Consider the following 10,278-nt stretch of genomic DNA (forward strand, 5'->3'; position numbering starts at 1 on the left):
GGAGCAGCTGAGGAGGAGGGAGAAGCTGAGGGTCCCTCTTCCATCCCATCCACAAGTGCCCTCGTGAGGGCTTGGGTGTATCGACCAGGAGAGGACACAGACTTAGAAGATGAGGACAGTGATTGGGGAGCAGCTGAGGAGGAAGGAGAAGCTGAGGCCACAGATACCTTTTCAAGGGCCTGGGTATATAGGCCAGGAGAGGACACAGAGCCGGAAGAGGATTCAGAAGCAGCTAACTCTGAGCCAAGTCCCTCCCTTCAGGCTCAGAGCACCCTCCACCGGGGCTGGACATGCCGGCCTGGAGAGGACACAGAGGGAGGGGAAGTTGCTGAGGAGTGGGGAGAAGCTGAGCCCTGCCCCTTCCGAGTGGCCATCTATTTACCTGGGGAGAAGCCACCACCTCCCTGGGCTCGTCCTCGGCTGCCCCTCCGACTGCAGAGGCGACTCAAGCCCACAGAAACCCCCACCCGGCATCCAGACCCTGAGACTCCCTCAAAGGCCAGAAAGGTGGGTACTGAGGACTCAATTTCTTGAGGCTTAGGGAGGAGTTGGAACTCCTGGGCCTGGGCGGGGGGCAGGGCGGAAGGGCTGGACGGCCCAACTTCTGGGTCCCCCGTGTGTTGCAGAGGGTTGCATGTGAACTCTGTTGGGAGGGCTGTGTTCACTGTAACGCAAGCCTTTGCAAGAGGCTGGGGCCCCGTGGGAAGGGGGGAGCAGCTGTGGCTCAGATCAGCACCAGGAAACAGTCTCCACCTGCAGTGAGTCACGTGGAGACTGCCGCGGGCCAGTGACTAGCAGGTGACTCAGACAACAAGCATTTCTGTGTCACTCATTTTTGTTTTGGTTCTCTTTCTCTCTCTCTCTCCCCCTCCCCCTCCCCACTGTGGACACGTGGGCTTGCATCCGTGCTGCTCCCGTCTCCAGGTACACTTCTCTGAGAAGGTCTCTGTCCATCTCCTGGCTGTCTGGGCAGGACCGGCCCAGGCCGCCCGCCGGGGACCCTGGGAGCAGCTCGCCCGGGATCGCAGTCGCTTCGCCTGGCGGATTGCCCAGGCACAGGAGCAGCTGGGCCCCTGTCTCACCCCTGCCGCCCGGGCCAGGGCCTGGGCCCGCTGTGGGAACCCTACCCCTCCTCTGGCCGCCACACCTGCTCCTCCCCAGATCTCACCATTGTCCTCCATCCAGGCCACACCCTTGAGCCATGTTGGGGCATCTCCCTCCACTCCTCTGTCCCCGTCTCCTTGCCTGGACCTCAGTGGGAAGAGTGGCTAAGATCATGGAGTTTCCTGTTTCTATTAGCTATTTATTTTGGGGGGGTTGTTATATCTAAGAAATAAAACCTGCTGATTTGTAGCAAAGCAATGTCACCATCACTGTGTGTATCTGAACTCACAATAATCCACTACCCCTGGGATAAAGGCGAGTACCTCAGTAGAGGACAAACTGTATTTCCCATCATCCCTCAAATTTGCCTCTTCTTGCCCTGAGGCTTCTTTTGAACTAAGGGCTGGTGGGTCTTGTAGTTTTTCTCTGGCATCGGCCTAAATTTTATTAAACTTGGGACGATTATCTCCCCAAGGGGGCTGGGAGCTGGACTCACTGATCACTAAAAAAGGGTTCAGTTCCAGTTTTCTGTGCCTCCCTGGAATATACTCATCCTCCTGCTGGCCTTTAAGTGGTGAGTTGCTCAAGGCCTTCAGCAATCCAATTTCACCTTTTTTAAGCCCTGTTCCATAGACTGTTTTCTTACCTATAAAATGTGGCTAACAATAGCACATGCCTCATAGGATCGTAAGGCCCCGAAAGAGTTCATATTTATTTATTTGCCTTTTTATTTTTTTTAAGATTTTATTTTTAAGTAATCCCTACACCCAGCGAGGGGCTTGAACTCATAACCCTGAGATCAAGATCCCACCATCCACCGACTGAGCCAGCCAAGCATCCCAAATCCATGTTTAAAACAATGCTTGCCACACTGAATTGTGCAAAACTGTTGAATCTCAGATCTGTACCTCTGAAACAAATAATGCAATATAGGTTAAGAAAAAAAAAAAGAAGAAGATAGCAGGAGGGGAAGAATGAAGGGGGGGAAATCGGAGGAGGAGACGAACCATGAGAGACGGTGGACTCTGAAAAACTGAGGGTTCTAGAGGGGAGGGGGTGGGGGGATGGGTTAGCCTGTGATGGGTATTAAAGAGGGCACGTTCTGCATGGAGCACTGGGTCTTATGCACAAACAATGAATCATGGAACACTACATCAAAAACTAATGATGTATGGTGATTAACATAACAATAAAAATTAAAAAAAAACAATGCTTGCCAAATAACAAATGTTAGATAAGTGCAGCTAGTATTGTAATTATTCTCACTCTCACCCATGCATGTCTTGAATTACCCATCCAAGTTTACATCTCCAACTCAGAAGTCTTTTCTGACCCCATGAGATCTATCCAGCAGCTGGAAGAAGAGTGGCTCAAATATCCTGCCCCCTGTCGAGCCTCTGACCCTGCCCCTCTCCAGTGGTTCCCCAGGCTCCTGCCACACTATCCTCTCATTTTCCCAAACCGATCAAGCCCCTTTTCACCTTAAGACCTTTGTATGAGCTGTGCCTACTGCCTGATGTTCCCACCCCTGACCCCTCTGGTCCTGGTTTCTCGTGATTCTTCAGATGTGGTGTGGAAAGCACTTTTTTAGGGATACCTTGATCTGACCCAGCTGACCTGTGCCTCCGCGTGCTTTTCTCCTTCGCTGCAGAGGCGCATTTTAATTTTTTGTTAAGACCCATCTCCCATGACTGTGAGTCCCGTGAAAGCAGGTGCTGCTGAAAACCCTACTCCCCTGGAGCGCAGGACTGTGGGCACCCAGGCAGAGTATGATGGGTTGGTTATGAGTAAGGTGGAGCAAAAGAAGGCATGCGGGGGCCCTTTCTCCAAATGAGCAGGCACAGAAGCTGGTGAGGGCATGGTATTTCATTGGATTACTCACAGGCCAGCTTGCCACCGAAACTGGACAAGCAGACGGCAAAGGCTTGGAGCGGGCAAAGCGGGAAGCGGAAATCCATGGCGAACGTGTCTGCGGCCACGCGGCCGAACTGGAGCACCAGGTAGTCCGCTGAGGAGGAAGTCAGGAACTAAGCAAGCCTAGCCCCACTCCTCAACTCCCTCCCGCGGGCCTCTGAGCTTCGAGAACTACCACTTCTCAGAGGCTGTGCGGCGCTCCCACTACGCCCAGAAACCCTGAGGGCCACTAAACTACAGTTCCCAGCAGGCTTTGCAACAGCGTGGAATCAGCCCTCCCTAGAAAAACGCTCAAGTGCTGATGGGAGAAGTAGTTCTCGTCCGCTCATGCCTCCCTGGCCCAGGTAAACCGGTTCCTAGGAGCTCACGGTCATCCGGATGCACGATTTGGAAGTTCTTGACCGAGGCCCGAGTGACTCGACCATGAAAATCGAGTACGTAGGCGCCGCTCTCGTCGCTCCACGACGGGGGTTTGTTTTGCAGCAGGACCAGGCCCTGGCTGGCCCCCCGTCGGAGGCGACTCAGTAGCGACTCCCGTTCCTGTAAGATAGAGTAGGGGGCGTGGTTAACCAACCACCAATGAACGTTTTTCCTCCCGACGCAAAATTTTGCGTCCCTAATCTCTCCTCCTTGAGAAACATAAAGGTCTGACAAAGTCCATCTGGCTTCACATACGACCACCTGCAAGCCATGGGCCCCCTTCTCCCTTAGGACCTAGGGCAGGTCCCCCAGACCTTCCTCCCCACTGATCCAGAGGTTCTCAACCTTAGCCAACTCACGTTTTGAGGCTGGACGCTGATTCTCCGGTTCTGGGAATCGAATCCTGGAATGATCACAGTCATTTTCCGGGGCCCTCCGAATCCCAAGACGTTGGTCTCCTGGGGGTATTATGCTCCAGTTGACCTGGCTCTTTCTCCCTCCCCACCGTCCTGCTTCATTCTCTCTTGTCTCCCAGACACTCACATAACACACAGCCCCCAGCTCCTCTCTGATGCGAGCGGTCTCCGGGATGAAATTCTTCCTTTCAGGATTCACCCCATTGTCAAAGATGGTGAACTTGGTGCCCAAGACATTAGATCTGCTCCAGGAGGGGAGTGGCCAGAGTAAAAATAATGACTGTTTTTGCTGTACATTAAGTGCTCTCCCATGTCATGTCATCCACTCTTCCCATTAACCCTCTAGTTGGGACTTAAGTTCCGTGTTCCATGCATCTACAGTCCCAATCCCCTCTGTTTCTTTGATGAGTCACGACTTTTAGTCCCCTGCCTTTTAGGAAACTTATTCCCCCTAAGATGCAAGAATGCGTACATCACAGCCCTCTCCCATGGGAACTTAGGAGTCCCACCCTCTTGCCTCTCAAGAAGTCAAATGTCTTAAATGTCAACCTCTGTTCCAAAGCCCTTAGTTCTCTTATTCCCACCCACCCTGGGGCTACCACCTGAAGATATACACAGTCCATCAGTCCGTAAGACAAGAGGTCCTAGAGCAGGCAGAACTTGTGCTCTGTGGCCTGCTTGTCCCCTTCTCCCCCACCCCTCCCGGCACCCCCGAGGCCTCCTGCCACCTATTTCTCACACCTATCAGGGCTCTGCCCACCTGACTTTGCCCACAAAGTTGTCCCCATCCCGAGACAGGTCTTTGGGGTCCAGGGAAATGAGGTAATTCGAGGTTGTGCTCCTTTTTCTCTTGCGCCCAGCCAGGAGGAAGTGCTGTGGGTAGGAAGAATGGCCCATCAGAAACAGTTTCTGATATCTGGCTAGGGTTAGGGGCCCAAGACAAGGAAACACTGTGTCCCCACGGCAGAGGAGAGGGTAATGGAGCAAAAAGCATCCTGAGCCTTCCTGGGAGATGCGGTTCTCACTGAAGGAAGTCATCAGCTAGGTCCTGAAGGGGAGCTTCACATCTTCATATCTCCGCCCCGCCATTCCTTCCGCCATTGGGTCCCGGGTCAGGGCTGAGCCCAGGCAGCGGTGAGCCTAACTGAGGCTAGGGAAGAGCCTCACTTGGAACATTGCAGCGGGACTTTGGTAGGCATTTCATCTGACAAAAGCAGGTCTAGCACTACTGAGTAGGGGGAAAGCCTCCTTTTGGGAGAGTGCCTTGAAGGGAGGCCTCCAGACCGAGGGGGAAACTAGCCAGATTGAGAGGAGCGTGATTTGGCTCTGGAATAGACAATCCACGAGGGGAGGAGCTTGGTTCCTAGGGGGCGGGACTTATCCGAGGATTGGGTAGGGGCCTGATAGATTAGAAGGCTCAGTGAGAGGCGGAACTTGGACAAACACAACGGGGCCAACACCTCGAGAGGGTGTGTAAGGGGTGAGGTTTTGGACCCTGAGACAGCGTGGCCTTACTTTGAGAAAGGTGGGCCCAACTCAAGAGTGGTCGAGGCTTAGTTATGGGCTTGGTTAGGGCCTATGCTACTGCTAAAGTAGCCTGCTTCCGTGAAGGGCAGGGTTTGGCGTTGGAGTTCACAAGCCCTAGCTCAATGTCATCATTGAGCAAGGCCTGGATTCGTGAAAGTCTCGACCTCGCTCAGAAAGGGGCGGGACTTGCCACTGGGAGGTGGGGCTTGCTCGAGAGGGAGCCAGACCGTACCTCCCGGCCGTCGGCCGCCTCCAGGTAGAGACTGTAGAGGGGGAACATGCCCTTGTCTACGCCGCGCTTGTCGCGGCTGATGCGGCACTGCACCGTGCGGCCGCGCAGCGCCGGCCGCAGCACATAAGCTTCCATGTCCTCTCCCAGCCGAGGGCCTGGCGCGAGGGGAGGCGAGCGGGGTGAGCTCCCCACATCGCTGCTGCCCGCGCCGACCTCGCCTTCCGGGGTCTCGGACACCTCCTCTTCGGCTGCCGGTGGGGAGTTCCTCACTGTAGACTCCGACTCCTCTTTCTTCTCTGCCAAGTCTTCGCCCTAGTCCACGCGCCAAATTAAAATTGAGGGATGGTTGAGACCCGCCTCCACCACGGGCTTACCAACGACTGATTGGCCGTGACAGTTCAGGGTTACGCCCTCTCTTAACCATGTTTTCTGCCTATTGGTCAAACGTCTCGGCCACGTGCTGATTGGCCAGTACCTTCAAGGGGCCCTGTTCATTGGTCAGCACTAATAGCTGCCCTCTGAAGCCACGCCCACCTCATCTACCAGCTGGAGAATCTCTTTGAAAGCACTGTCCATTCAGCTAAAAGCAGTGTTGTTTCGGTCTAGATAACATATAATATGGCCCAGATCTCCCCATTTATCTTACTATTTATCTTACTTTCATTAACACCTGCGAGTACCAACTGTTGGCCCTCCCCCATCACTGTTTCACCCTCTCCAAAGCTCGCTGCCTTTCGGTGGGCTGGATTTTAATGTATGTGCTTACATCGATTTAAACCCTCTAGACCGACTTCATAAATGGTACACACACAGAGACCCTGATGGCCCAATCATAACAGGTTCCACCCACCAGTAAAAAGGGCCTCTGATTGGGCTGCAGAGTTTTAGACCCACCCTCTCTGGAGTCCGAAGCTAGCTAGCCCTTCTCCTATATTCTGATTGGCTGTGCCACCTCCCACCTTGTTGGAGGCTAAGTCTCCACGTCCCAGGTCACCATCCATGCCAGGGTTTGGTTCTGGACTGGCTGCCTCATATTCATCTCCAACATCTTGGGATTCCCTCTCTTCCTCCGCACTGGCCCCTACGGGGTGGAAAGAGCCAGAAGAAAACTGGCTCAGGACACCTGGGTCCCAGGAGCTTGGGACCAGGTCACCAGTGCTAGCTGGTAAAGGCCAGATATCCTGGGTTTCTGGCCTCTCCTTATTACTCATCACACTCATTTGCCAGATCCTCCTCCTCCCCCATGTGCCCGGGTGTCTACACTGGCTGAGAAGTCTCTGACTGCCCTGGGTCTAAGGACAGGGTGGGGTTAGAGTCCTCCCTTTACCTTGTCCCAAAGAGCGCATCAGAGAGATTGGGAACTAAAATGGGAGGGAGGAATGGGGTTTGGGGTGATAATTAAGAGTCCTGTTATTGACTCTTTGGTCATGTCATGAGAATAGAAGGAATTGTCATACAATATTAAGAAATAACAAGTAACAATGCTACAACATAGGAGAACATTAAAAACATGATAAGCAAAAGAAGCCAATCACGAAAGATCAAATACTATATTATTCTATTTAAGTGAAATGTCCAAACTGAGGGGGGATGGGGTAACTGGGTGATGGGCATTAAGGAGCGCACGTGATGTGATGAGCACTGGGTGTTATAGGCAACTGATGAATTATTGAACTCTACATCTGAAACTAATGATGTACTATATGTTGGCTAATTGAACTTAAATAAAAAAATAAATAAACAAATGAAATGTCCAGAATAGGCAAATCTAAAGAGACAGTACATTAGTGGTTGCCTAGGGCTGGGAGAAATGAGGTGTGGGGGGCGGGGGGGGGTGGTCACTGCTAAAAGGTACAGGGTTTCCCTCGGGATAATGATAATGTTCTAAAATTGACTGTGGTGATGGTTGCTCATCTCTCTAAATATACTAAAAACCATGGAATTGTAAACTTTAAATGAATGAATTGTATGGTATGTGAAATATATTTCAATAAAACTGTTACCAAAAAAGGGGGGAGGATCTGCCACATGGACCAGGGACCAGATTCCACCCAATGTCCCCGAAATTACCAGGTCGTTGGCGGGCTGGCCAACCCCTGCGTCGAGTCCCCGGAGGCTCTTTATAAGGAGGTGGAGAAGCGGGAACATCCTCCACGGAGACTTCCTCCAACTCCGGATCGGAACTGTCTGGTAGCCAGGATAAGGGAGAGGGACTAGAGACCGGGATTTTGGGGGGTGGGGAGGCGGGGAAGGAGCCTGGAGATTCAGATTCCTGAGTGTTGGAGAAGGAGTAGTTTCAGGATCTGGACTCCTTGGTGTGAGGGATGACAGGGCCCGTGGGGGCCTGGACTCCTGGGTTCTTTGGAGAGCAAGGATTGAGGTTCCAGACTCCTGGATTCTGGTGGGAGTGCAGTTCTAGGGTATAGGCGGCCCAAGGACTCGAGATTACCTCCTTCTGTCGGCGATGCCAGTGGGCCACGCTCACCGCTGCCGTCTCCACCGCAGCTCACGATGCCCAGGGCACTGTGGGCACCAGAGTGCAGATGTGCCTCTGGCATGTACTCCTGGAGGAAAGGGTTCCCAAGGCCTGGGAGAAGATGCAGCGAAGCCCATTAACCCGATGTACAAATTCCAGTCCTCTGCGAAGATCCGCTCCCTCACTGACTCCCAGACACCATTCCTGAGTGACCGCCCAAACCCGGGAGACCCATTCGGAACGCAAAGTCCATCCTAAGGCTCAAGCAAGCACAGACTTGCAGCTAAACTGTTGCAAACTCTGTGCCTACACAGTCTCACACACGGCTCTCGGTCTCTCCGGGGACCTGTCTCTAAATTATCCCGGCCTCGCCCCCCGGGCTTTGTTAATTTCAGCCCTCACTCTCCGGAAATGGAGTCCCTGCCTTTTCCAGGGCCGCCCCCCCCCCCCCCCGCCAACCTCCCCCAGGCTCCGCCCCAGAGCTCTAGGAAGCCCAATCACGGGATTCTCTCGCGCCCCACCCTCTAGTCGGACCAGGCTCCACCCCCGCGCTCTCCCTGCTCCGCCCCTGAGCTCAGCCAGGTCCCGCTCCCGGGTCCCCAAGGGCCCTGCACTGGGCTCTCCTTGGGCTCCTGCCCCACACTAGAACTTTTCCTCACCCCTGTCACCCGCGAGGCGCTCCTCCCGCCTCCATGGTCGCCGGGGCCGCAGGGAAGCGTCGGGATTGGCCTGAACCATGAGGGGCTCTTGGCGCTTCCGCCGCTGCTTCTTCTCAAAGAGCCGCCGCTGCGGGAGTGGAAGAGGGGGCTTGTGGGGGCCAGGAACCGGACGGGAAGACAGGGGTGAAGGAGGGCCTGGGGCAGGGGGAGGCATGCATGGGAGGGAGTCTGGGAGTCCAGGCTCTCAGTCCCTCAGCTCCTCCTTCCTCGGATCCAGGAGTCCTGGCACCCTGTCCCCTCCTCCCCCAGGACCTAGCAGTCCTGCCCTCCAGAAGGGCATTCTCATCATCAAGATTTGCTTCCTTAGGATCCCCAATTCCTATTTTCTCATTTCCCAATTGCAGACTTGAGGCTTGGAGAGAGTCAAGGAGGACCAGGAGTCCCAGAGCAAATCTTGGGGGTGGTGCTCCTGGAAGCTCTGGAAGACTGAAGGGGCGGGGGGGGGTGGGGGGAGGTGGCAGGACTCCCTGGCATAGTACCTGCTGTTCCAGCTTCTGCAGCCTCATGGCGGCGAGCTCATTCCCCAGCGCTCTGAGAGAGGTGCAGGCTCATGGTGACAGCAAGCAGGGCCCCCCGCTGCGCAAGAGCCCCCTCCTTCCCTTCTTTCTTCCTGCCCAACTTAGGGTTCTGAGCACTTGTGAGGTCAAAGAAGGAGCAGAACCTGAGCCTGCTCCACCAGTTCTGAAGCTCTTTTTCCCCAGCATTGGCCTGTCTAGAATCCAGGAATCAGAGATCCCAGGCCCCTCCTGTCTCAGGATTCAGGAGTCCAGGCCCCCAGCCCGTCCTCTTTCAGACCCATGAGTCCTCATGTGTAGCTCCCTCCCTTCAGGACCCAGAAGTCCAGGCCCGTGCCCCTTACCACTAGGCTAATGGTGCTGAACCTGAAAACATGGTCATAAAGCCAGAATGGAGTGAATGTGGGCATAATCAAACTTTAAGTTCCTCCTGCACCCCCATTTCCACCCCTGCGCATCCCCTTTCCCCACTCACTCTTTCTTCCACGTGTCATTCTCCTGAGACATTCTGGAGAAGCAGAATGAGGAGTCAGGACACAGACCAGTGGACCCAGGCAGCCCGAATTCCAGCACCTACTTGGTCAGGGACCCAGCAGCCTGTTTCCAGCTTTCATGACTTTGAGGGGCCCAGGAATCCAGTTCCCTCTCCCCCAAATAGTTAACTCTCCTTTACGCAGGCATAGGAACTTAGGACTCTGGGCCCCAAACACTCGACCCCCATTGACCCCCCGATCTCCAGCACCCGCCTGCCTGGGATCCTGGCAACTCCTCTCCTGGTGCCTGCAAAGGCTTTTCACAGTCACGCCTCAGTACCTTGCCTCTCTGGCCAATTTCTAAACATATCTAACCCTCTCTTTAGCTGGGGGACCTAATCTCTGGGTCTGTGGGAAATAAGCAGGCAAAGAAAGAGGGCTGGGGGGGGGATTCCCACTGGGGCCTGCCCTAATCCCCTCCC

The 10,278-nt window shown here is 54.3% G+C and overlaps 2 protein-coding genes across 2 annotated transcripts in view; one reads left to right on the forward strand and one right to left on the reverse strand.

Moving 5' to 3' along the window:
• The window catches only part of PPP1R15A (protein phosphatase 1 regulatory subunit 15A), a 3,143-nt gene extending 1,781 nt beyond the window's left edge, over positions 1-1,362 (forward strand). The window contains exons 2-3 of the mRNA XM_034986942.1: positions 1-507; positions 925-1,362. The exon at positions 1-507 is cut by the window's left edge and continues 879 nt beyond it. Of these exons, the coding sequence (XP_034842833.1) occupies positions 1-507; positions 925-1,272 (855 nt within the window). The 3' untranslated portion in view covers positions 1,273-1,362. The remainder of the gene's footprint in view (positions 508-924) is intronic.
• A 942-nt stretch (positions 1,363-2,304) lies between these two features.
• TULP2 (TUB like protein 2) lies at positions 2,305-10,248 on the reverse strand. The gene is made up of 12 exons (XM_034986944.1): positions 9,799-10,248; positions 9,288-9,339; positions 8,749-8,875; positions 8,063-8,200; positions 7,684-7,800; positions 6,573-6,694; positions 5,614-5,925; positions 4,615-4,727; positions 3,982-4,096; positions 3,798-3,896; positions 3,387-3,558; positions 2,305-3,112 (listed from the first exon to the last, which is right to left on the reverse strand). The coding sequence occupies exons 1-12, from the start codon at positions 9,828-9,830 to the stop codon at positions 2,979-2,981; spliced, it is 1,533 nt and encodes a 510-aa protein (XP_034842835.1). The 5' UTR covers positions 9,831-10,248; the 3' UTR covers positions 2,305-2,978.
• Between the last annotated feature and the right edge of the window lie 30 nt (positions 10,249-10,278).

Source organism: Mirounga leonina, unplaced genomic scaffold (genome assembly GCF_011800145.1).
Source record: "Mirounga leonina isolate KUSES-001 unplaced genomic scaffold, KU_Mleo_1.0 Mir_376, whole genome shotgun sequence".
NCBI classification, from domain to species: Eukaryota; Metazoa; Chordata; class Mammalia; order Carnivora; family Phocidae; genus Mirounga; species Mirounga leonina.

Excerpts from the sequence above, each read along its gene's own strand:
- TULP2 (XM_034986944.1), bottom strand. The coding sequence starts at position 9,830 with ATGTCTCAGGAGAATGACACGTGGAAGAAAGA. Across the intron at positions 5,926-6,572 it reads GAGACTTAGCCTCCAACAAG|GGCGAAGACTTGGCAGAGAA; the intron begins GTGGGAGGTGGC and ends CGCGTGGACTAG. Across the intron at positions 4,097-4,614 it reads AACTTTGTGGGCAAAGTCAG|ATCTAATGTCTTGGGCACCA; the intron begins GTGGGCAGAGCC and ends CTCCTGGAGCAG.